This window comes from Candoia aspera, chromosome 1 (genome assembly GCF_035149785.1).
Source record: "Candoia aspera isolate rCanAsp1 chromosome 1, rCanAsp1.hap2, whole genome shotgun sequence".
In the NCBI taxonomy this organism is placed as follows: domain Eukaryota; kingdom Metazoa; phylum Chordata; class Lepidosauria; order Squamata; family Boidae; genus Candoia; species Candoia aspera.
Genome location: NC_086153.1, coordinates 236,984,811 through 237,012,138, shown reverse-complemented (window position 1 = coordinate 237,012,138; position 27,328 = coordinate 236,984,811). Strand labels below are relative to the sequence as shown.

At 41.7% G+C, this 27,328-nt stretch overlaps 1 protein-coding gene across 1 annotated transcript in view; it reads right to left on the bottom strand.

Annotated features, from left to right (window-relative positions):
- Nucleotides 1-214: 214 nt before the first annotated feature.
- Nucleotides 215-27,328, bottom strand: part of LOC134487457 (sodium/hydrogen exchanger 10-like) — a 145,998-nt gene continuing 118,884 nt past the window's right edge. Inside the window, exons 20-25 of the mRNA XM_063289270.1 lie at nucleotides 27,069-27,194; nucleotides 16,319-16,417; nucleotides 6,725-6,922; nucleotides 2,353-2,490; nucleotides 734-919; nucleotides 215-383 (exon numbers count right to left, since the gene is read on the bottom strand). Coding sequence (XP_063145340.1) covers nucleotides 222-383; nucleotides 734-919; nucleotides 2,353-2,490; nucleotides 6,725-6,922; nucleotides 16,319-16,417; nucleotides 27,069-27,194 — 909 coding nt within the window. The 3' untranslated portion in view covers nucleotides 215-221. The remainder of the gene's footprint in view (nucleotides 384-733; nucleotides 920-2,352; nucleotides 2,491-6,724; nucleotides 6,923-16,318; nucleotides 16,418-27,068; nucleotides 27,195-27,328) is intronic.

Sequence of the window (27,328 nt, the reverse complement as noted above, 5' to 3'; positions counted from 1 at the left end):
TCAGTGTCAGCTCCTAGTGCCTACATAAATAGATTTTCTCTAGATTTTTTTCTGCTCTCAACGTGGCCCTTTGGGTCTTCCAATGGTGCACCCATCGCTGCTGTAATTGAGTCCATGCACCTTGCTACTGCTTGTCCTTTTTTTCTCTTTCCTTCCACAGTATGCAAAGACCCAGCTGGAGGTCTGGGAAAGGTGGAAGGAAAGAGAAGAGGACTATAATTTTAGTTAGATTCTCTGATACCAAGGAGTCTAAGTTCCTCCTCACCAACTCTCTGTCCTGAGTGATACTGGCAAATACTAGCATATGTTGCAGTGCTCTTCCGTGCTCCATGTTCTGTAGCTCGTATAATTAATAGTTTTGTTGCAGGTGAAGTGCCTTGTACCTGGAAAAGTATCATAATAAGTTATTGTGGAATCACAAATGTTCATTTCTGTAGCATCAGTGCAGTGGGCTCTACTTACAATGATTACTGAGCTGACTTGAGTCTTTGGATGCCTATACATTTTGCAAATAAATATTTAATCCTAACCAGCAACCTGTCATCATATTGATGATATTGTCCTTTTAATTAACAAGCCAGGTGCTGCAATATAAAAATGAAAACAGATTCCACCCTTTCTAACTCCTTTAACTTTAATTTTATTTTCTCATGCTTTGCAGGATGTTTACTCCCTATTCAGCTGACTAATTGTTATAAATTACATAATGTCTAACTACAAAAGTATTTCTTACCTGATGGCAAGTTTTAGGTAAAATGCATGGTGCACAATAAGGATGCCCAAACTGACAATCCTGCACACTTCCATGTACGAGAATTACATTATCCATAGCTGCATCATAAATATCACATTTAGTGTGATGTGGGACATCCAGTACGTACATATTAGAAAACTGCACACATACTTTGTATGACCAATCCTACACACCAAGGACATATTATAAGAATTAGATGAACATTTATAAACATTCTAGTTTGACCATAATTCAAAACTTTTATGCAGGATGAAGTAGAATCTCTCTTGAATCAAGCTTAACTCCTGATAACTACACATCCATGTCCAAGGTGTTTTTTATACTCAAAAATATCTTGAAAGATTTTAACTTGTTGCCTTGTTCTGCTTATTATTTCATACTTTGGAAGGTATGAAATAACTTCCAAAGGCAACAAGTTAATGTTGTTTTCATACAAAGCTTCAGTAAATATTATTATGTATTTATGTATTTACTAAATTTATAGGCTGCCCTTTATACGTTTACTTAAATTATTTCCTAGACTTGTATCCTAAATCATGTCTTGAATATAAGCAGAGAGTTTTCAAGTTAGGAGCCCTTGTATATTCTAGTACTCAAACAAGTTGTCCAATTTTAGATATTTAACAAAAAGAAAAGTTTTGCACAATAATAATGTAAATCAATAAACTGTATATTAATACATACATATATAATATACACTGGCTGAAACCACAATAAAAAAATTACATCAATTCCATTCTGTACTCAAATGTACCTACTTGTTCAATAGGATAAGACATGAGATTATCATCCCCATATACAAACCTAAATGTTCTTATGACTCCATTTAAATTCATTGTTCATTTAAACAATAAACTATTCTTTAGAGTTTTAATGTTCTTTGGTATTCTGTAAACATATCAATTTGTTAAACATCCATAATTAATAATTCAGATTTTGTTTCAATCTTCCAAGAACTTGCTCTTCTTCCTTTTCTTTACCAAAAGGAAAATGCTGCTTGACACTCACTTTTGTCACTCCAGGAGTATGTTTTCTCTGCTTCCTGATTTCCCTACCAGAACAGGAAGTATTGCTTTGATAGGGATTATTTTAATACAATGCGCCCTGTGTCTTAAAGCAGTGAGACAGCCACAGCAGCATTTAATAGAATTGCTTTCCTTTGAATTATCACTGGCAAACTATAGGATTTCTGTAATTTTGTATGTTTTTTAGTTTATGTGAAAGTGGAACACAGTAGATACCCAGAAGTATTCCAGCCCGTCCCAAGGCTTCCAGAGTTCAGTTAGTTCTCACATCTGTCTCTAATTCAAAACTATAGTTTATCAGCCTGTCTCCCCACCTTCTCAAAGCTGAAAATCCATATATTTAAATAGCAGAGATACAAAAATCTGTATCTCAAAATTATTTTCTAGGAACCAGTGAATGAGGATATTCACTGATCACTACCTATAAATATTGACAGGATTTGCTAGCTACACCAATTATTACAATTCCCAGCTTCTTCACTGAGAAGTCTATTTCAGTTGCAGCACAGGTTAAATAAAAGTAACAGCAAAACAACTATACTAGAATCATATAAAACATGCAGATTTGCCTACCTGACTTGGAAGATTTTCCTTAAAAGTTTTGAGAGCGACATCAAGAGCAATTTTTAACCATATTTTATATTCCAGGGAGGGTGGTTCCAAAAATGTATCAAAAGCTTCAAACAAATCATCAATAGAGATGAAACATGTCTGAAAAAAAAAGAATAAAGGAAGTGTACAGGAGAATTACAACTGTTATTGTACCTTGTATTGCGACTGCATTGACTTCAATTTCAATTTCTTCTTTGCCTGAACCTGACAAAATCTTGCCCTTTTCATATCTCTGTGTGATAGAATGGAGCAGGTAAACACTGTCTGCCCTCCTGTCATGAGATCTACCATACTATACAAGCTGTACTTGTAACTGAGATACAGATGAGGTTTTCTACAAACATATACATGCACACACACTGAGCCTCTCATGAGGGAGTAGGAAGAAATTGAAATGGGATAAAGAGCTGGCAGGGGAAGAGCTGTTCTTGATCTGAGATAAAATGAGAAGATGGCTAGCAAGGAAAGGTGGATTTAGGTAGTTTCAGACTGCTGAAGATATGCAAGTTCCTGGGTGATGTAAGATCACCAAATAGGGGTTGGCATAAAGGTTGCTGTACAGGGTGGAAGACAGCATGGCATGGGATCATGTCTACCTGGCACAGAGGAAGAAAAGGATCCAAAAATCAAAGTTCTGCTACTTGTGACAGGTTGCTTGCTAAGTTTTAATCAAAAACCTTGATTAATTCTTTAGGGAATTAGTCATAACTACTCACTTAACAACAGCTTACTCATGTTGACATAGTAGTAAAGGCATTACTTTTGAGGGCAGATTCCAGCCTGCAGAGCAAATTACACAATAAATCAATTTGTCATATTCCACTTTCTTCTGAAGTCAGAAGTGGAGAGGGATGGATGGGATTTGTTTCTCTCAGCTTCAGGTGGGTTAATTTCCATCTTATTCCATAGTGATACAAATATGTGTCTTCCCTTCCCCAGATTAGTCTCTCCTCTCCTATCGGACATGAAGCCAGAATGGATGGACAGTCAGATGGTTTGAGCTTGTGAAGATACTGCCTATAGAACTGTTGAAAGAAGTGAGGGGTTTCAATGTGTCTAGGTAGTCCTTCCAATTAATGTGTCTAAGTAGTCCTTCCAATTAATCAGATTTTCCAGTCTGTCACTTCTGTGCCAGGAATCCAAAATACGTTCAGCCTCAAATTCTTCCTCCACTCTTGCAAGATTGGGGAATGGCGGGCAGGAGTGTGCAAGGGGCAAAAGAGGCATTTCAGGCCCAGGAGGGAACAGTGGAAAGCAGAATCTCTTTTCAGTATGGCTCAGAGCTGCAGTCAAAAGGCTGCAGCACTGGTCTGTGCAAGTGGGGGAATAAATGTGGCATCCAGCTTTTTAGAGTCACATGGAAAGGAGAAATCTGCTAGAAAGACATATGAGCTGATTGTTGCCTGTCAGATAAAAACTGAGGTATTTCATCGAGTGAGCTGGCAACCAGATTCTTCCTGCAGAAGACTGATTTCTCATTGTGTTAAAAAATCTTGCAATTGTTCGTTTTTTTGAAAATTGATTTTATATCCAGAGTATTCACCAAAACTATATATTGTTTCCGCTACCTGTTTTATTGCCTTTTGTGGTTCTATGATGGTTAATACTTAGGCTGACCATATTTCCTTGAGACAAAAACGGGACATTGGGATGGCAAAACAGGACGGGGTTAAACTTACGAAATATTACGTATTCACGAAAAAGACGAAAAGAAAAGTTACCAACAGTAAGCTGGGAAGGTGCAGGAGGGGGAGATGCAGAAATGGTTGGGTCCGGAGAGGCTGGTGCAGGGGTGGCTTTGGGCGGAGAGGTTGCAGGAGGGCTGGGGGTGGCGGCGGACTGAGGGCAGTGGTGGGCTGAAGGCAGCAGTGAGCTGGGATGGGAGGACAGGGACAAGGCAGCAGGAGGCTGGAGAAGCGGAGGGCTGAGGGCAGTGGTGGGCTGAAGGCAGCAGTGAGCTGGGATGGGAGGACAGGGGCAAGGCAGCAGGAGGCTGGAGAAGCGGAGGGCTGAGGGCAGCGGTTGGCTGAAGGCAGCAGTGAGCTGGGATGGGAGGACAGGGACAAGGCAGCAGGAGGCTGGAGAAGCAGAGGGCTGAGGGCAGCGGTTGGCTGAAGGCAGCAGTGAGCTGGGATGGGAGGACAGGGACAAGGCAGCAGGAGGCTGGAGAAGCGGAGGGCTGAGGGCAGCGGTTGGCTGAAGGCAGCAGTGAGCTGGGATGGGAGGACAGGGACAAGGCAGCAGGAGGCTGGAGAAGCGGAGGGCTGAGGGCAGCGGTTGGCTGAAGGCAGCAGTGAGCTGGGATGGGAGGACAGGGACAAGGCAGCAGGAGGCTGGAGAAGCGGAGGGCTGAGGGCAGTGGTGGGCTGAAGGCAGCAGTGAGCTGGGATGGGAGGACAGGGACAAGGCAGCAGGAGGCTGGAGAAGTGGAGGGCTGAGGGCAGCGGTTGGCTGAAGGCAGCAGTGAGCTGGGATGGGAGGACAGGGACAAGGCAGCAGGAGGCTGGAGAAGCGGAGGGCTGAGGGCAGTGGTGGGCTGAAGGCAGCAGTGAGCTGGGATGGGAGGACAGGGACAAGGCAGCAGGAGGCTGGAGAAGCGGAGGGCTGAGGGCAGTGGTGGGCTGAAGGCAGCAGTGAGCTGGGATGGGAGGACAGGGACAAGGCAGCAGGAGGCTGGAGAAGCGGAGGGCTGAGGGCAGTGATGGGCTGAAGGCAGCAGTGAGCTGGGATGGGAGGACAGGGACAAGGCAGCAGGAGGCTGGAGAAGTGGAGGGCAGCAGTGAGCTGGGACGGGAGGACAGGAACGAGGCAGCAGGAGGCTGGAGCGGTGGAGGGCTGAGGGCAGGTCCCATGAATACATGGAAGGTCTGCATATTCATCCAAGAACATATAATACAGGGATGCAGTTTTATTCTGTGCAGACTTTATTCTGGCTTTTAGGAACAGCAGCTGGAGACCAAGGTGCTTGAGAATTCAACCACAGAGGCCTAGGACAGGGACAAATGACTTAGAAGAGGGGAGATGTAGCAATATATAGGTTCCCCTTCCCCTGCAATGGCCTTCCGAGCCTCCCCATAAGACAAAGGAATTAACTTTGGTCTTGCATTCTTTATAGAAGCAGAATAAATCTGGAGGAGGGAACCACTCAACGGTAGAGGAGTCATTCTGCAAACCATCATTGCCTAGTTCTAGATGGAAGAATTCCCTAGAACGATTTTCTTTTCTCCTTTGGTCATTGTAATCTAAAATGCCAATCCAATTTGTGATTAGCAAAGACAACAACCCCCAAATAGGCTATATTTGACAAAGTAATTCTATACGAAAACTACATTGTATATCCTTGACTGAAGGTTAGTATACTCCTACTATCTGGGATGGTCATCCTCTTCTACTTAGCACACAATTTTGGGAGGGACACACATGAAGTGGTGAGGAACAGATACCTGTCTACCCAACCTGATCTGCCAAATCAACATCAATAAACAATGGAGTGACAGATGTCACAACCAGATTGCCCTCACATCCTATACAACATATAGGAAGCACTGAAAATAGATAATAAATTGCTTTTCTAATCTAGTTATGTCTGCCATCACAAAGGCTTCAGGTAATTCCCTCAGTTATAAATTCTGTAACAAGACGCTTTAGTATTTTTAAGAGCAGCTTATCTTGCAAATATTAAGTGAATTAATTCTGTGCAATGGACACATTAATCTGCTGCTTTCCACACTGTTCCACACTGATATAATTTTGTTTATCTTTAAGGCACTGGAGAAAACAGGAATGGTAATGTAAAGCAATTGGGTAATTCAATATGCATTGTTTAAAATCTGTTAAGATTGAAGTGATTTAACGTTAAGTATTTTGTGTTAATATGTTTTCTACTACAGAGTAAGGTTACTATGGTAACTAATCATTTTGGCCAGGTGAAGAGGTTGAATTTAATTGTCCTCTTTTCGGAGGTTAATTTTTGCACCTGGGGAGAAGAATGTGCCTGGACTTGTTTTAGTTTCTGTTTCCCTTCTGTGTAGGCATGTAGAGAGTTAAGCAGCTCTCACTGAGAGCCTGTAAGAATGCAGAAGCTTTTAAATATGTTTTGCTTTCTGTAAATAAAATTATTTTTATAGAAATGCCTGGTGTGTGACTTTTCTGATCTCTCCTGGGCCAAAGGCTTTCCTAGCAATCTGCCAACATTTTGAATTCAGTTTTAAAACCCAAAATATGACTACCATTTCAGAACTTCAAGTTTTAAATAATTATATATAATTTCTTAGTCAAAAATTTTAATTCTAATATCATGTAAAATCAACATTATAAAGCAGAATTCTCCAACCTGTACGGCAGTTTCACAAGTAACTCCATATTCCATTTCTTGCTTAGTTAAGCAGTTGAGCTCTCCTATTATAGCTCCAGTCACAAAGTAGTCCGTGTAGGAAGATGTAAGATGTTTATCGATATCTTTGTCAACATCTTTCTGAGTATCTTTATTAACTTCTTTGTAAACTCCATAAGAAGGGGCAGTACCAGAAAGCTAGGTTTAAAGGAACAGTAATAATTTTAGACAGGTAATGAAATAATAATTTGCATGTACTGGTATAGGCTTTCACAGCTGGCATCAATGAAGCAGTGATGAGTTTTTGGGCTGAATGGCCATGGTCTAGATTTCTTTGTTGACTTTCCGCCAGCAGCTGCAGCTGGCATCTTTAGAAGCAGAGTGAGCTGCTTTGTGGTGTACCTCTCAGCAGCTCATAGGCAATTGAACTGGGTTGACTGGGCTCTTGTATATGAACCTGGCAAACTGATCTCTGATTGGTCCTTGTGTAGGTGGACTTCTGAATGATTGATTTTGGACAATTCCAAGACACCTGGTTCCTGATTGGACAGTTTTTGAGCCAGGATACTTCTAGGTATTCTTTCTGGTGAGACTGCTGCACAAGGAACCAATCAGCAGCCTGGCTCTAAGACAGACTAATCAGGAACTGGTACTCTTGGTATTTCTTCAAAATGGACCAATCAGATGAAGAACTTATCAGGAACCAGTTTTCTTGTACTCCCATGACATGGATCAATTAGAGATTAGCTTGCCAGCTTATCATCATTACTTCAATAATTTGCACATATTTTATTCCACTATTAGCCCTTCATATACATTTGGTAGGTACCCTGCAGCAAATACAGAAAGACAGTTATAAAGCAGACACTTCTTGTTCCCCAAAGGATGTACCAGTGACCACCTAGCAGGCTTATAAATCTCTTCTATCAAGAGATTTTTCATGGAAGTCCACTGAGGCTGATGCCTCTAGTTAAATGTGCTACGTTTCTCCTTAACGTTGTTTCCCCAAGGCCATATAGCGTTTGATAGTACAGTATATTCTTTCAACCGGTGAGAAATAGAAGCCTCAAACACTTTATCTCCTTCAGGTTTACCTTACAAAGATACAAACAAACATTCAGATTTCCTAATTTCCAAGGAAGTATCCAAATAAAAATGGAGGGCTCAATATGCATTCAATTTGTTTCAATATTTATTTTGCTGGTATGAGGACAAAAAAGAAAAAAGAAAAACATATTGTATCTGGAGAAAACGAGAATTAACTTCAGCATTACAGTCATGCCTAAGCATCATCTGACCTTTGTGAAAAAATGTAATTTGGAACCTTAGGAAAGCTTGCCAAAATCTGGTATTTGCCTCATTAACCTTACGAATACTAGAAAAACAAGTGTAAGCAAATTTACCACATTTGACTTAAGGTTTAAATGGTGATCTATGAGCATAGTCCAATTCAGATTCTAGGTCAGAAATCTATAGGCTGCAGGCAGGTTAAGAAGTACTATTTCTTCCAAAAAGTCTCTTGAGGTGAAGACAATAGATGGCAACTATCTCTCTTAACTGCTAAATCTTAGTTGCTTGGATTTGTGCAACCCAGATATAACTGTTGGGAAAGTGTTAAGGGAGCCAAAATACAAAGAAAGGGTTTGTGTGTATTTTAGAGAGGTGGGCAGCTATGGGGTGCTCTCAGGCACAGCCACATCATTCCTGTAAAATTATTACTGACCTATTGACAAGTCAACCTACAATATCTTTGCCTGCAATCTGGATTTGTGAAACTGAAATCCAGCAGCTGGATAAGTACTGTTGAAGAACTAGAATTTGAGAAATCACTTTACTGATTCTTGTGTCAAATTACAGCACATACCATTCCATTCTGATCATCCAAAACAGTAGGAGAGAAAAAAAATGTGGCTGCATGTTGAAGTCATACCTATACTAGAGTACATTCTGTAGCAGAGTTACCTTTTCAAAGAACATTCCTTGAGGACAACTGAGGAGCCAGGGTTTCTCTGAGAACAGTGGGCATTGGGAAGGGAATTCCCCATCAAACAGGCTACAGAGGCACAACAGCAAAGTCCTTTCAGTTAATTAATGCTGTCATGGCACTGCCCTCTGAATGACATTTCCCCTGGGATTCATATAGCCCCCACCTGACCTTATTTAAATGAGCCCTTGTTGACAGTTCCCCCAGGCCTTGAGTTTGGGTGAGTGACAACGGATCCGTGTGTTGATTTTAATTACTAGTCAGTACTGTTTCTCCAGACTTTTTCTTTCTAGGTTATATACTTTTGTATTTTTATTGTTTTATTCTGTAAGCTGCCCAGAGTTGTGATAGATTGTGGCAGCCTAAAACTTCATAAATACATAAAAATAAATGCATTAAATGGAAGATGGGCTAATCAATTACAGGGATTCCACATAATTTCTTCAAAATACTGAGTTGTTGACCAGTCAACCTATTGACCATTAGGGGGCAGCAAAGCAGGTTTGGTTGCCATTTACTGATGATCCGGATTTATGCAGCTGAGATGCAGCTGCTGGATAAATGCTGTTGAGGAGCAGTATATTGAGGCCATATTTTTACAGGTTATGTTCTGCATCTTTGCAGAGTGTTTGAAATGAGGGCTTTGCAGAATAAGGGTTTGAAAGGGCAATAACATCTTGAGCTGTCAAGAGGGAAAAGAGCCAGGAGGTCAGATCATGGTATGACACCATCATTTCCAGCAGCAAGCTAACTCTGTTGGATCTGATGAATTCTGTCTGAACAAAGAATTCTAATTGCACAATCTTTGAATAATTTTACTCAGTAAGAAAAATGAATTGATTTATGTCCAACCTATTCCCAAGTGTCCCAGGCATTGAGATGGTCTCAAGCTCCTTTTCTACAATTTCAGTACTAAGTCACAGTCCTCCAAGCAAACTGCGGTGATCTGAATACTACCCAGGTACTACTGTCTTGACAATGTGCAAATCCAGCTATCACCCAAGTATAGAAAAAGAAAAGCTCCCTAGGCATGCAGGTGAGATGCTTGTACTATTCATATTAACACAAATACCTACGACCATATTCTGGTGGAGGTTGATCTCCATATTTTCAGTGTGCTTTAGTGTATACAGGCAAGCTTCTGCTATGTCTGTAAAAGCTAAAACTTCCTATTTATTAAACACTGACAAAACTGACTTCACTGTTTCCATTCTGAAGTATCTCTTAGAGCCATTTCCTATGCAGCATAATTTTTATGTTCCTATTCTTTATGTATAATAAAAAGAAAGCAGACTGTGGACCTATGTTGTCTTTTTGTCACTAGTTCTTTTACTTTCTTATCGAGGAAATGACCAATGGTTTGAGATTTCTCATTAAACTCTCATTGAGAATTCTCATTTACTTTAAAGAACAGGTCACTTATATGACTGTTTTTTTGAGTGGTTGCCTGTGCATTCACGCTTCTAGGTGACCCATCATCATAAATTTTCTACAGATAATTTTGGCAGGAAGCATGCTCTGAACTGAGAATGGCCTGAGCCCAGCCAATGAAGGAATAATATTTGAAATTGTTGGAAAGGAACAATTCTATCGATCGCTAACGCCCACTGAACATATAAAGTACAAAAGGATTGTCCTTAATCAGATTCTAATTGAAGAAAAATAGGCAGAACAATGAAATGATTAATATGAAAATCAGAGATTAGTTAGGTAGGAACTAGATAACAAGCTTGGTTGATGTAACACTGTGGCAAAATTATGTATCATGATTGAAGAACCAGGGGCCATAAAAAGGTTAAAAAACCTGTAGAGCTTTGAACCCTGCCAATAATTTGAAGCTATTTATGTGCAATTGCAGACATGGTTATCTAATAGCCAGCAGCAACCAGACTTCCATCTCCCTTCAACCTATTCTGCATCTTTGAATAAATCTCTGTTGTTATTACAGTCACTAGAAGACACTGTGAAAAGAGTAGCCTTAAAATACGCTGGGAGAAATTATAACTGTCAAAGCAGCTAGATAAGCCTTTCTCAACCTTTTGACCCTGGAGGAACCCTTGAAATATTTTTCAGGTCTCAGGGGACCCCTGCACATTCAGGCTCAAATATAGGCCAGAAGTTACAAAATTATTATATTCATTTCATGTGTAGGCCTGTATATATGCATTAACAGTGTTCTTAAACTAAAAATAAAGAATGAAACTTACTTCTTTAATATGAAGTTACCCAAATTTGAAATAAAATTTTAAATAAATTGTGATCTCCCAGGGAACCCCTAGTGACCTCTCACGGAACCCTAGGGTTCCATGGAACCATGACTGAGAAACCCTGAACTAGAAAATCCAGCTGGGAAAGTGGAGATGATGATGATTTGAATCTATATCAGAATGAAACACAAAGAGCAAAATCTCTGGTAATTAGGACCCCTCCCATGATGGTCACTAAATACTTCAGTAAAATCTGAAGAAGCTTGGTGTTAATGGTGCTAGTAATGGCGATAGACCATTATTATAATGAGGCAGAGTTTTATAATATGATGAGCTGACGTATTATCAGATAGAAAGGGTGCCAAATGAAAGAAATCCAGAAATATTCAACAAAGTGGAAAGTGGAATAACAAGGCAGTTTAATGAAATGACTATGAAAGAAAAGTGCTAAAAACCATAAGGTGGGATGATAGTTAATAATTCAGATACTATAAAGACAAATGCAAATCCTAGAGAGGCAGAGATAGGTAACAATGCACGTCATACATTTTGTGATGACAGTGGAGTGAGGAAAACAATGAAAAGAAAAACATGAAAGAAAACAAAAACCCACTATACATCAAAGAAACTTATGCAGCTGGATTCCAGTGTGGACAAATACCTTTTTGAAATCTAAGGATGTGAATCAACTTTTCTGCTAAAGGAAATGCAGAAGGTAGAGATAAAAATGTATAAATAGAATGCCACCAAACATGAGTGTTTGTACAGTGGCACACATTCTCCAGCATGTTGTACAGGAAGAAAAAGCTTGTCTGCACTGAGTCTAAGTTGAAGTCAGTAGACAGGTAGCACACTCAGGTCCTGCTCTGAGGTTCAAGGTGTTCATGGGAAGGTTATTAATTGGTCCAGGGTCAGAGTGACAGAGTTGCTGGATACACAGGTTTCAAGGCTCAAGAACACAGAGGCCAAGTTGCATTGGTTGTTCTCAACAGAGAGGTGCCAGCTGGTTGTCACCATGATATAGGGCCACTGACAGATGGGAACAAGAATGACACTACTCTGGAGAAATATCTACTGAGCTCCTCTATTCTGCTCTCCAGATTGTGTTGTACATCCAGGCACTGGGCAGTTGCTCAGAATGGAACCTTTGCCATCTGACTGCCAGCACAACTGCTCCAGATGATTGCTGACAGAGTCAGCTTCAAGTGCTCATTGCTTGCCAGTTCCTGGGGCTGACATACATCTGGTGCATCTAGTGGCAGCATCAGAATCCTCTGACTCAGAAGTAGGCATGTCATATACTTTTTGCCAGAAATGATGAGATATTAAATCTTTCCACAAGGCAAAACATAGAAGGGGTGCCACATGCTGAAAAAGACATGTGGCCATAAGCTGCCAGGAAAGAGGTTGGATCTATTCAAACATAAACTCTCACAAAGTTACCAAAATGAAGTTTCAAATGGTTGGAAATGAGTCTTCACAATTAAGTGAGATGCAGAAGAGGGCATTCAGTGCTACAAAGCCAGTGTAGTTATCAAGGGATACTCCCAAAGTATGATGAAGATTGTGATGAAACCTTTGCACTTGGAATAAAATATGTTTCAATTAGATCTCTCCTCAGTGTTGCAGCATCAAGAGTACAGTAATGTATTTTAACACATAGATGTAAGGATGGACTTCTTCTATAACAACATCAAGGTGACATAGACATGCAGCAGCAACCAAGATTTGAAGAACCTGAAAAAGAAAACCTCATGTGCAAGTTTTGTTGTTTATTCGTTCAGTCGCTTCCGACTCTTCGTGACTTCATGGACCAGCCCACGCCAGAGATTCCTGTCAGTCGTCAACACCCCCAGCTCCCCCAGGGATGAGTCCATCACCTCTAGAATATCATCCATCCATCTTGCCCTTGGTCGGCCCCTCTTCCTTTTGCCTTCCATCTTCTCCAGGGTGTCCTGTCTTCTCATTATGTGGCCAAAGTATTTCAGTTTTGCCTTTAATATCATTCCCTCAAGTGAGCAGTCTGGCTTTATTTCCTGGAGTATGGACTGGTTTGATCTTCTTGCAGTCCAAGGCACTCTCAGAATTTTCCTCCAACACCACAGTTCAAAAGGATCTATCTTCCTTCTCTCAGCCTTCCTTATGGCCCAGCTCTCGCAGCCATATGTTACTACGGGGAACACCATTGCTTTAACTATGCGGACCTTTGTTGTCAGTGTGATGTCTCTGCTCTTAACTATTTTATCGAGATTTGTCATTGCTCTCCTCCCAAGGATTAAGCGTCTTCTGATTTCCTGACTGCAGTCAGCATCTGCAGTAATCTTCGCACCTAGAAATACAAAGTCTTTCACTGCTTCTACTTTTTCTCCCTCTGTTTGCCAGTTATCAATCAAGCTGGTTGCCATAATCTTGGTTTTTTTGAGTTTTAGCTGCAAGCCAGCTTTTGCACTTTCTTCTTTCACCTTCATCATAAGGCTCCTCAGTTCCTCTTTGCTTTCAGCCATCAAAGTGGTATCATCTGCATATCTGAGATTGTTAATGTTTCTTCCAGCGATTTTAACCCCAGCCTTCCTCAAGCCCAGCATGTCGCATGCTGTGTTCTGCATACAAGTTGAATAGGTAGGGTGAGAGTATACAGCCCTGCCGTACTCCTTTCCCAATCTTAAACCAGTCTGTTGTTCCGTGGTCTGTTCTTACTGTTGTTACTTGGTCGTTATACAGATTCCTCAGGAGGCAGACAAGATGACTTGGTATCCCCATACCGCTAAGAACTTGCCACAATTCGTTATGGTCCACACAGTCAAAGCTTTACATGAGTCAATAAAACAGAAATAGATGTTTTTCTGAAACACTCTGGCTTTTTCCATTATCCAGTGGATATTGGCAATTTGGTCCCTAGTTCCTCTGCCTTTTCTAAACCCGGCTTGTACATCTGGCAATTCTCGCTCCATGAATTGCTGAAGTCTACCTTGCAGGATCTTGAGCATTACCTTACTGGCATGTGAAATGAGTGCCACTGTTCGATAGTTTGAACATTCTTTAGTATTTCCCTTTTTTGGTACGGGGATATAAGTTGATTTTTTCCAATCTGATGGCAATTCCTGTGTTTTCCAAATTTGCTGGCATATAGCATGCATTACCTTGACAGCATCATCCTGCAAGATTTTGAACAGTTCAGCTGGGATGCCGTCAACTCCTGCTGCCTTGTTAGCAATGCTTCTTAAGGCCCATTCAACCTCACTCTTCAGGATGTCTGGCTCTAGCTCACTGACCACACCGTCAAAGCTATCCCCGATATTGTTATCCTTCCTATACAGGTCTTCCGTATATTCTTGCCACCTTTTCTTGATCTCTTCTTCTTCTGTTAGGTCCTTGCCATCTTTGTTTTTGATCATACCCATTTTGGCCTGGAATTTACCTCCAATGTTTCTAATTTTCTGGAAGAGGTCTCTTGTCCTTCCTATTCTATTGTCTTCTTCCACTTCCGCGCATTGCTTGTTTAAAAATAATTCCTTATCTCTTCTGGCTAACCTCTGGAATTTTGCATTTAATTGGGCATATCTCCCCCTATCACTGTTGCCTTTTGCTTTCCTTCTTTCTTGGGCTACTTCTAGTGTCTCAGCAGACAGCCACTTTGCCTTCTTGGTTTTCTCTTTCTTTGGGATGTATTTTGTTGCCACCTCCTGAACAATGTTGCAAACTTCTGTCCATAGTTCTTCCAGGACCCTATCTACTAAGTCCAGTCCCTTAAATGTATTCTTCACCTCCACTGCATATTCCTTAGGAATATTAGTGAGCTCATATCTAGCTGATCTGTGAGTCTTCCCTAATCTCTTTAGTCTGATCCTAAATTGTGCAATAAGAAGTTCATGATCTGAATTACAGTCAGCTCCAGGTCTTGTTTTTACCGACTGTATAGATGTCCGCCACCTTTGGCTGCAAAGGATGTAGTCAATCTGATTTCGGTGTTGTCCATCTGGTGAAGTCCATGTATAAAGCCGTCTCTTAGGTTGTTGGAAGAGAGTGTTTGTTATGCAGAGTGAGTTGTCTTGGCAAAATTCTGTCAGCCTATGCTTTGTTTTGTTCTCCCAGGCCATGCTTACCTGTAATTCCAGGTGTCATTTGACTGCCCACCTTAGCATTCCAGTCTCCTGTGATGAAAATAACATCTCTTTTAGGCGTGCTGTCCAGTAGGTGCTGCAGATCCTCATAGAACTGCGCTACTTCAGCTTCTTCAGCATCTGTGGTTGGGGCGTATATTTGGATCACTGTGATGTTAGATGGCTTGCCCTGAATTCGAATTGAGATCATTCTATCGTTTTTTGGATTGTATCCAAGCACTGCTTTAGCCACTTTAGTAAAAAGCTATTTCTGGGGTCAAGCAAGCAGCAAGGGCTTGGTATGAAAAGATGAAACAAGTGTTGCTTAATGAGAGATTCATACCAAGAAAAGCTTATCCCTATTTATATACCCAATATTAAGAATCAGAAATTGACATGCTTTTAAACTTGTGTTGTGGATCTAATTTGTGTTATGAGGATGAAAAAGACAACCAAGAAATTTTAGAATATCTGAGCAAAGAACTAGAGGTAAAAAATTGAGAGCTCCTATATCTCAGAATCAAGTCTGAAAGAGGAGAAAATGGAAGCTTCTCAGATAGAAACAGAAAATAATGAACTTATTCAAGTGCCTTGAAGTGTTTAATTGGGATTCTCCCCTTATGCTCTTGTGATAACAAAGATGCCAATTAAATCCTATATCTGAGGTGATGGAATTAGTTCTTTTGGAAAAACAGAATGTAACTAAAGTTTGCAAACCTGTATGGGATTTCTATCACAAGATAGTAATAGATGTAGATCACCAATTTAATCAAAAAATCCTTTTATAGATCTTTGGGATGGTAGCCAAGGTGACAAAAAGGGAATTGTTTTCTTCTATATAACAGCAAACAAATAATTATCACAATGAGCAGTCCAATAAAACTAGAATGTGCCCTACTGTCAAGGAAAGAAAAATCCCGAATCCTCAGTTAAATAGAATCAATCAAATCCTGAGTTTTATTAGAATCAACCAAAAGGACAAAAATGAGCACACAAGCTTTTAAATTCTTCAGAACTTTTCATCAGACAGATTGTAGCAGACAGGGACATTCAGTGAAGGGAGAGGGTGTGTGTCAGTAAAGTTAATAAAGTCAAGATGATAGCAAACACTAATATAAGGAACAAAGAAGTCTAAAACTTTGACCAGCAATGAAACACAAATTCAGTTTCAGGAGTGTTTGTAGGTTACTGGCAATTAAAAGTTATAAAAGCTATATATAATATTACTAACATAATTCTAGGTAATATTAATTTCTTCATTCCCAGTTATATTCCCAGGTATTTGTTGATATCTATATCTTACCTTAACCATTCCTGATACAACTAAATGGATTCCTTGTGGTACTTCGCCTTCCTCACATATGACATCTCCATAATCAAAATAAAGAATTTTTGCTTTTTTCTGAAAATAGAAATAGGATTATAGAACACAGAATAAACAATACTTTCTTAAGCATACCCCCAAAGGCATCAAGTAAGAAAAGTATTTTAAGGTGCTTTGAACATTTTAAGAATGTAGCAAATGACAATATATATACAAAAGAATTTTAAAATTAAGAGGACAAAGATCAATGATAAATACAACTTGCATCAGAAGTATATTAAAATGTTTAAATTATTTAACTATTTCAAATAACTTTCCCATCCAGAAGACATCCACAATATAGTTGAGTCCAAAATGCTGGGGATTTTAGTTGGGCAAAGGATGAGCTCCTAACATTGGGCACAAACATCAAATGGTACCAGATGGATGCAGAGAGAGCCTGGGATTTGAAGGTGAAAGCCACTGGACTGACCTGAGCAACAATGGAAAAAGACCACATATAATAGGCATCAACTTTTTAAGATGACTGTTAAATAGGCAAAGACTTATTTCAAAGCCAGGCCATAGCCTCAGTTGTCAATGGTGATCTACAAAGCATCTGTAATGTTCCTTGGCATGGTCCTGTTGATACTTGACCTTTTAGAGCTTGCAACTTCTGGTTGGCTGCAGGAACAGGAAACTGTGGTAAAATTAATGAAAATAGGGATTACTTTAAAAAAATTGTTGGTGCCAAGGCATGCACCAATTTACTATAAGCAAATTCTCATGGGCAGAAAATCACCCTAATAGTCCTATTGAGAATTAACAGAGCAACACAGTACTGCTAGAAGGTTGCAGACCAGAATTTATGGAAAACAGAATCTTGTAGTATCCAAAATGTCCTATAAAATGTCGTAACAGAGATGCAAAAGCTCTTTCTTGATGGAGCCAGAACATATACCTGATCTCAGTGGTGTAAAAAGTCAAGGTTGTGAGGCATAAGACCAGTCATCACATCAGAAGATGATCAGAATTCCCTGCAATGGGTTTGACATACAGATCTGAATGCTTTAGACCATAAATCCTGTCCAACAACAGTCATATGAAACTGGAACATTTTCCAAATAATATATGGAAGGGCTTACTTCCAGTCCTTTGTATATTCAGGCATTCAGGAAAGGTCATCTGCCTATTTGTTAAAAGAAGAAGGAATATAGAAGGTGATAAAGATGAATCTAGAGGAAAAACAGAGACCAGTGACTTTGTTTCCTGTTTAATTTCCATGCAGTCGGTGAATGATTTAGGTACATACCTGGATAGGGAAACAAACTGCTTTGAATTGAAGGCTGATTTAATTGCCAGCTTTTCCCCTCAGTTCGTTTAATTCAAAGGAGTTATGCTTTCTGAAGTGGTATTCAAGTCACTGGTGTGTGGTCCTTTCTGGAGGTCTGTAAGAGCACCACTGTTACAAATATCTTTCCAGAATTCTGGTAATACAGCATGGGCTGGAAGATAAAGGCCTGTTTTACAAGGTGAAAAGCCTGCTGAGTCCCTTCATCCTTTTGGATCTTGCTTAAGTCAGGAGCAAATTGGAAATTCCCTCTTTCTGGAAAAAAATGAGGATGAAGCTCCTGTAATAACTGGCAAAGTTTCAAAAGCAATGTGCATTCTTCATGCAGTACCAACTGTTCCTTAGAGGAGGCATCTGGATAATAACAAGTATTGTGGAAAAGTACTGTGGATTGACTGAACTCCAGTTTTTTCCTAACCTGGCAGACAAGCGATGAATCTGGGGACATTGTAACAGTATCTGGACATACTGCTTATTTCATTGGGACCGCTAGACTATGCCAGCAGATTGCCCAAGTAGATAATGAGGAAATTACTTAGGAAATCCAGAAAAATGTGCATGAAGTTCTGAAAGACCATGGGAGCACTGCAAGGATAGAAAAGCATACCTGTATATTCAAAGTGCCACAGCAAGTATTAAACAGTCTTCTACTTATCCCCTTTCTAGATCTGGATGAAATTCTAGGCTTTCTGGAGATCTAGATTAATAAAAACTGTTGCTATCTGTAATCTCTCTACAAGTTCAGGGATCAGAAATAAAGGGTAGCAATTTTAAACTGTAAACCTGTTGAACCCCCCACAGTCATTACACAGGCATGGCTCCATTCAGAAAAAAAAAGGGAGTGGTAACTGGTAAGGTGGAAGTCCAAATGAATCTCTTGTGCAGATTCTTGTTCAGAAGTTCCCTCAAAACCTGCAATTTTGGTTCAAGAATTAGGTACTGTATATCTGCCCTGTTAAGACACTGGCTTCTACCATGAAACCAATAGGGCAACTGATTTGGAAGTAGCTGGTCTGCCTCCTTTTTCTCAGAGTGGGTGGTGGAGCAAGTCATGTTGACAGGCTCAAAATAGCTATGTCAATAAGAATAGCTAAATTCAACCAGACCTGTTGTTGTTTATTCGTTTAGTCGCTTCCGACTCTTCGTGACTTCATGGACCAGCCCACGCCAGAGCTTCCTGTCCGTCGTCAACACCCCCAGCTTCCTCAGGGACGAGTCCGTCACCTCTAGAATATCATCCATCCACCTTGCCCTTGGTCGGCCCCTCTTCCTTTTGCCTTCCACTCTCCCTAGCATCAGCATCTTCTCCAGGGTGTCCTGTCTTCTCATTATGTGGCCAAAGTATTTCAGTTTGGCCTTTAATATCATTCCCTCAAGTGAGCAGTCTGGCTTGATTTCCTGGAGGATGGACTGGTTTGATCTTCTTGCAGTCCAAGGCACTCTCAGAATTTTCCTCCAACACCACAGTTCAAAAGCATCGATCTTCCTTCACTCAGCCTTCCTTATGGTCCAGCTCTCGCAACCATATGTTACTACGGGGAACACCATTGCTTTAACTATGTGGACCTTTGTTGTCAGTGTGATGTCTCTGCTCTTAACTATTTTATCGAGATTTGTCATTGCTCTTCTTCCAAGGATTAAGCGTCTTCTGATTTCCTGACTGCAGTCAGCATCTGCAGTAATCTTCGCACCTAGGAATACAAAGTCTTTCACTGCTTCTACATTTTCTCCCTCTATTTGCCAGTTATCAATCAAGCTGGTTGCCATAATCTTGGTTTTTTTGAGGTTTAGCTGCAAGCCAGCTTTTGCACTTTCTTCTTTCACCTTCATCATAAGGCTCCTCAGTTCCTCTTCGCTTTCAGCCATCAAAGTGGTATCATCTGCATATCTGAGATTGTTAATGTTTCTTCCAGAGATTTTAACTCCAGCCTTGGATTCCTCAAGGCCAGCTTGTCGCATGATGTGTTCTGCGTACAAGTTGAATAGGTAGGGTGAGAGGATACAGCCCTGCCGTACTCCTTTCCCAATCTTAAACCAGTCTGTTGTTCCGTGGTCTGTTCTTACTGTTGCTACTTGGTCGTTATACAGATTCTTCAGGAGGCATACAAGATGACTTGGTATCCCCATACCACTAAGAACTTGCCACAATTTGTTATGGTCCACACAGTCAAAGGCTTTAGAATAGTCAATAAAACAGAAATAGATGTTTTTGTGTACAAAGTGGCCTCACACCAGACTTTTCTTGTTTTCTTGTCAGAGCAGTGGCAATGTGATCTGAAGGGAGAGTTACATCTTTCCCCTTTGACATGGTCAGACCATGCCCTGGTGGCCTTGAGTTTCTCCTGTGCCACCCCCTTCTGCAGAGAGGCAGGACCTATTTGATCAGTCCACCCCTGGCAACTAATGGACCCAATGGGGTTTCAGAGGGAGCTGGGGGTTATACCCAAGGATCTGCTGCACGGTCCAGTGGAGGTCCTGGCTGCTGCCTGGAATAGGGAGGTAGCTGGGGCCTTGGACAGGATTGTGCCTGTGCAGCCTCTCTTATCCCATCAAATCCGATACTCCCCATGGTTCATGGAGGAGTTGAGAGTTCTGAAGAGGATTAAGAGATGCCTAGAGCGCCGCTGGGAAAGAAGACTGAACCTGACTGGACACAAGCTAGAGCTGCAATTAAGGCCTTCCTAGTGGCGGTAAGAGCAGCGAAACATCAGTATTTCTCCGCTCTTATTGCATCTGCAGAATGCCACCCAGCAGCCTGGTTTAGGATCACCCAATCCCGTTGGGGAAAGGAGGTCTGGAAAATCATCTACAGGGCTGTGCTGAGAAGTTTTCGGAGCATCTGCAGGATAGAATTGCTCGGATTCACGCTAAGTTGGACTCCAAGCATGAGACATGGTCTGTGGAGATGCCTGGGGAACATACTTACCCAGTTATCTGGGAAAAGTTCAGTCCTGTTGGACCTGAGGAAGTGGACAAGATCCTCTGGACTGTAAATGCCACCACCTGTCAATTAGACCTGTGTCCCTCCTGGCTGGTGAAGGCAGCTCGGGAGGTGACATGTGGTTGGGCCCAGTCAATGGTAAATACATCCTTGTGGGAGGGGGTGTTTCCAGCAGCCTTTAAAGAGTTGCTGGTATGCCCCCTCCTCAAGAAACCATCACTGGACCCTACTGTACTGGATAATTTTCGTCCAGTCTCCCACCTCCCCTTTATGGGGAAGGTGTCATGTTCACTGATTCAATGTAGTTTATACATCGTAATGTTTCACATGCCATGGCGCTGACGCACATTTCTGTTTGGGAGGGAGCTGCTGTGAGACCTTGTACCAAGCTCTGTATGTGAAATCAGTACAATGGAATGTGTTTGGGTTATCTTCTCTGCTCAAGGACTTTTCCCGCAGACCATCAGAAACTGGAGCACTTGGGATTGTGAACTTGAGAAGATTCTACGGGGGGAAGGATTTTATTTGCACCGAGGGTTTTTAGTTTGAATTTGGTGCACTTTAATCATTCTCAGCTTTCTCTGTGATCCTGCATACTATTCTTTATTAAATCAGATATCTTCGAATTCCTACTCATGAGTCTGATGGTGTTTTAGAATAGGCAACCATTACATGGTTGAGAAGGTGGTGGCATTGCAACTCCAGAGGATCCTGGATGAAATGGATTATCTAGACCCCTTTCGGTCAGGTTTCAACCCCAGATATGGAACATCCTGGCTCTCCTTGACCTCTCAGCAGCTTTCGATACCATCAACCATGGTATCCTTCTGTGTTGGCTCAGGAAGTTGGGGGTGGGTGGTGTAGTTTTGCACTGGTTCGTCTCCTTTCTCCAGGGACGGTGTTAGTCGGTGTTAATAGGGGAGGAGAGATCGGGCCCATGGCCCCTCCTTTGTGGGGTGCTGCAGGGTTCAGTACTCTCTCCTCTCCTTTTTAATATCTACATGAAACCGCTGGGTGAGATCATCTGTCTCCACGGGATGAGGTATCACCAATATGCTGATGATACCCAGCTATACATCTCCATCCTGGGGGAAGTAAGTGATGCTGTGGCTGCCCTTTCCAGGTGCCAGGGGGCTGTTGGGGTCTGGATAGGGAACAACAGGCTTCAGCTGAACCCTGGTAAGATGGAGTGGCTGTGGGTTAATGGCCCTTTGGCTCCCAGGAAGTTGCCATCTCTAGTTCTGGATGGGGTTGCACTGCCCCAGACAGACCTGATGCATAACTTGGGGGTCCTCCTGGACTCATGACTCCTGCTCGAAGAGCAGGTGGCAGTCATGGCCAGATGGCCTTTGTGCAACTTCACGTTGTGCGCCAGTTACACCCCTTCCTGGAGTGAGAGGCCTTCGAATGGTCACTCAAGCCCTGGTCATCTCCCATATAGACTACTGTAATGCGCTCTACATGGGACTACCATTGAAGAGTATCCAGAAGCTACAGCTGGTCCAGAATGCAGCTGCATGGACAATTTTAGGCGCTTCAAGATCAGCACATATAACTCCTCTGCTCCACGAGCTGCGCTGGGTGTCAGTTTGCTTCCGGGTCCAATTCAAGGTGTTGGTTATCACCTTTAAAGCCCTACATGGCATGAGTCCAGGTTACCTAAGGGACTGTCTCATCCCTGTTACATCAACCCATCCCACCCGGTCATGCGGAGAGGGCATGCCATGGACCCCATCTGTAAGAGAATTCCATCTGGTGGGATCCAGGAAGTGGGCCTTCTCTGCAGCAGCTCCCACCCTTTGGAACATCCTTCCACCAGAAGTGTGGTTAGCCTCCTCCCTCCTGGACTTCAGAAAACAGTTGAAGACCTTGTTATGTAACCTGGCTTGAAGTGGGGAGAGGAAGAGCCATTCTTGGGGCTGGTTAGTTCCCTAGTCCTGCTGGGACCGGTCTTACCCCTTTATGGGCTGAATTTGATCTGCCCTTACTTGAATTTTATTGTATTTTATATTTATTGATTATTGGTATTATTTATAATTTTATTGAATTTTAAATTGTTTTTATTGTGAACCACCCAGAGTCCCCCATGTGGAGGAGATGGGCGGTGATAAAAATATGATTAATAATAATAATAATAATAATAATAATAATAATAATAATAATAATAATACCTCCTTTACGGCTGGCTCAGCTCACAACTTTGGTCATTGCCTTACAGGCCTAGTCAGTAGCAAGCTGCTGATCTCATTGAAAGTTTTTGATTGATCTTCCAGAAAAAGAAGAATCTCAAAGTGAAAATACTCAAACAACCCATAGTCTTTACCCAGGTGGATGGAACTGTGGCTCATGGGGGACCCATAGTGTTCCATACTGAAACTGTTGCCATGTGCATAGGTGGCCACAAGGAGACTCATAGTGGCCCCTATTGCAAATTATTCGATTATCCTGGGTCTCCCCTGGTTGAAGAGCAGGAAACCACAAGTACAATGGGAGACTGGTGGGTTGAAGTTCACTGATGGGGCTTATGCTACTTCCGGGCAGGATGTTAAGCACCCCCCAAGCTAGTTCACTGGGATCCTGATTAAGTGGTGCCAGATGCTACCCACCAAAGCTGAATCTTTGATCTCCAGCCAGTACCGAGACTTTTCTGATGTTTTCAATGGAAAGGAATCAGATCAGTTGCCTCCCCATAGAAAAACTGACTGTGCCATTGAAATTGACCCTAAAGCCAAATTGCTGAAGCCAAAAATGTATGCCATGTCCAAAACGGAAAAGAAAGTGACGAGAGAGTTCATAGATAAGAACCTAGCCAGGGGATTCACTGAGCCAGCAAACTCACTGATGGCTGCCCCTATGTTATTTAGAGCAAAAAAGGATGGCACCCTGAGGCTCTGCACTGATTACAGAGGCCTCAATGCCATTCCTATAACCAATCAATACCCTCTCCCACTGATGAAAGACATGCTGTTGCATCTGGCAAAAGGAAGGATTTACACTAAATTAGACCTGCGGGAGGCTTACTTTAGAATTCGGATTAGAGAGGGAGATGAATGGAAAATTGCTTTCAACTGTCCCTTGGGTTCTTATCAGTACAAAGTTCTCCCATTTGGATTGGCTGGGGCTCCAGGCGTCTTTATGCAGTACATCAATGAAGTCTTTCACGACCACCTGTACAAAGGGGTCTTAGTCTACCTGGACAATATCCTAATCTATACAGAAACTGAGGAGGAGCATGCCCACCCAGTTAGACAAGTGTTGCAAAAGCTGCGAAATGCCCAGTTATATGCTAAACTGTCAAAGTGTGAATTCCACAAAACTCAATTGGACTATTTGGGCTACTGTATTTCCACCGAGGGAGTGGAAATGGATCCTTCGAAAGTCCAAGACATCCTAGAGTGGGAACCCCCACGAACCAGGCGCCAACTCCAAAGTTTCCTAGGGTTTGCCAATTTCTACCACCAATTTATTCCCCAATTTGCGCAAACTGCCTTGCCACTGACTGATTTATTAAAGACGAGGGGAAAGGGGGAAACATGTAAGGTAACCACACCAGGCACACATTTAAATTGGACTCCTGAATGCCAAACTGCTTTTGAAAATCTGAGAGCCCTTTTCACGGCTGAGCCCATTTTAAGACACCCCAATCCAGAACTCCCATTTATCATACAAGCAGATGCATCTGATCAACCAATTGGAGATGTAGTAATTCAAAAAGATTCGAATCAGGTCCCTCAACCCTGTGCCTATTTGTCCTGCAAATTTACTGAGGCAGAAAGGTGCTGGCATGTATGGGAGAAGGAGGCATTCGCTGTAAAAACAGAACTGACGACTTGGCAACACCTTCTGGAAGGTGCCAAACATCCCTTTGAGGTGTGGACCGATCATAAAAATCTACAGGCACTGTGCACGTCTAGAAAATTAAACAAGAAACAATTGCACTGGGTTCAATTTTTCAGCCGCTTTAATTTTACTTTAAATTTTTTCCTGGGTAAGAAGAATATTTTGGTGGATGCCCTTTTGCATTTACCCCAACATAATAGCAAACAAATTGAGGGGGTAGACACTATTTTCTCTGAAAAACAATTGGGGCTGGCTTGCATAACTCGCAGACAAGCGGCAGCCCCAAAAGTAAAAGTACAATAAGACTTGAAACACGAAGTGCTCCAGGCACCTGCTAATGATCCCTGGCTACAAAGTAACAAGGCAATTTAACAGAACACAATGGGCTCTGGTATTGCAATGAGAGACTTTACGTTCCAGAAAGTCTGCGCCAAAAAATCTTGCAACAATCTCATGACAGCAAAACTGCTGGCCACTTTGCCTTCACAAAAACCCTGCATCTAGTGAGGTGCCAATTTTGGTGGCCCACTCTGAGAACTGATGTAAAAAATTATGTCACCACTTGTCCTGTTTGTGCACAAGCTAAATGCAAGGGTGGCAAACCGCAAGGGTTGCTCCAACCAGTTGCTTCCCCTTCTACCCCATGGAAAGACATTGCAATAGACTTTATCATCAATTTGCCCAAAAGCAAAAATAAGACTGCAATTTGGATTGTAATTGACTTATTTTCAAAACAAGCACACTTCATTCCCTGTGCAAAAATCCCAACCGCCCAGCAATGGGCCAAACTCTTCATGCAACATGTCTATTGTTTGCATGGATGTCCTGACCATGTAATTTTGGATCGCGGAGTACAATTTACTTCTAAATTCTGGAGATCCTTTTTAAAATTAATTGGGGTGCAACAATCATTAAGCTCTGCGAGCCATCCTGAGATGGATGGATCCACTGAATGGGTTCAGGCTACTCTAGAGCAATTTTTATGCTGCTACATAAACTTCCAACAAGACGATTGGGTAGACCTGCTTCCATTCGCTGAAGTAGCCTACAATAACTCCATTCATCAGAGCACAGGGTTTACCCTTTTCCAAGTCATTTCTGGTCAGGACTTTGTGCCAATTCCAGAGCTTCCCCTGAAGCTGCCCCACTGATTGCTCAGCAGGCAACTGGTGCACAAAAGTTGCTTCTAACTGGCCAGTGACTAAGCAAGCATTAAGTGAAGCATAGGAAACTTACAAAAAAATTGCCTACAGCAACAGACAACCTCAATGGGACATGAAAGTGGGTGACAGCATGTACCTCTATACCAAATTTCTTAAGTCGCACCAGCCATCCAAGAAGTTGGGACCCAAATTCATTGGTCCTTTCCGAATCGTTAAAATTATAAACCCAGTGACTGCACAACTTCAACTTCCTCATAACTTAAAGAGGCTTCATCCTGTTTTCCATTGCAGCTTGCTGAAACCTGCCCAGGATTCCTCCAAATGGCATCCTACTAATCCTCCACCCGCTCCCATCATGATCATTTACCACTGCCCAATGCAGTTTCCATCCTGTGCCCAAATTTGAATACTTACTGAAATGAATTAGTGTTTTTTTTTAGTTGAATATTTACCACCCCTTCCACAGCCTTACTGGAATTGGAATGGTAACTGTCTAACACAACTAGGTTTACAAAATTTCTCTTTAGAGAGGGCACAGTACTGCTGCTTTCAAGGTGAGCAATACTATCTCTAACAAGGCATTGACTATCTCCCTGATCCAGTTGATAATACATAATCCCAAGCCTTCCAGATGAGACAGGTCAGGCAGGAAACCAGTTCACAAGAGCAACATTCATACTGCTCAGTACCCTATCCACTTCCCTGGAACCCACAAGATGGAATGAATCCCAGATAACATTAGCTAACTTCTACTCCTGTCATCTCCAGGGATACCAGTCAACAGAAGTGAATTTGAGTGATTTTTTAAATAAAATGTTACCTCAAACTCTCACAGCAGTCTGTTGGCAGATCTTGCTGATTCCCACAGTCTAGAAGGGAATGGGCTACCCTAAACATGGCTGTTGGTCACTGACTGATGATGCAATAAGGGCAGAGAAAAAAGTGTTGGCACCCTTATTGCCACAATGTAGGGTCAGATGTGAGTGCACACCTTTGTTAGATAAGTTTACTTCTAATCACTACATCTCTTTTGTCACTTCATTTCCTGAAGCTTCTCAGTAAACCAAGTGGCATCTCAGGTTTGTTAAATAGGGAAATGCTGCTCAGCAGCACTCATCAAGCACTCTGGTCACCTCCATATTTCAGAGCTAAACCAGGTTCTCACTGAAACTGCTTTCCAGATTGCTGGGAAACCCTGCCCCCTCAAGTGCCTGCTGGAATCCATTTGGATCTATATGATGTCTAGGATGGACCAACTTAAAAGATGCTACTTAAGCAGGCAACTAACCTCAGGTGAACAAGGGAAGACATGACTTTGGTAAAGGACATGTCCTCCGTTTTCAGATCATATAACTGCTCTGAGGTGAAGACTAGATCTAATGTGTGACCACTGATATACATTGGGCCAGAGATAACCTGGGTGAAGCATCATTATAAATACCTAAGCATCATTACCTGAATGTATTCTATCTGTTTTTTATTATTCTGAAGCCACACAATATTGCACAGGAGGTCATGTACAGTAGGTGGAGCAATTGTAGAAGGAAGACTTGCAAGTTGTTGTTTTTTTAACAGAATCACCTAAAGAAAAAGAATATTGTTATAATACAATTTACATTACCTTTTAGTTCTTTAAATTCATATTATTAATAACCACTATGAAATGATTTCTATACTCTTAGATCCAAGACATCTTGGGCAATATAATTCTAAAG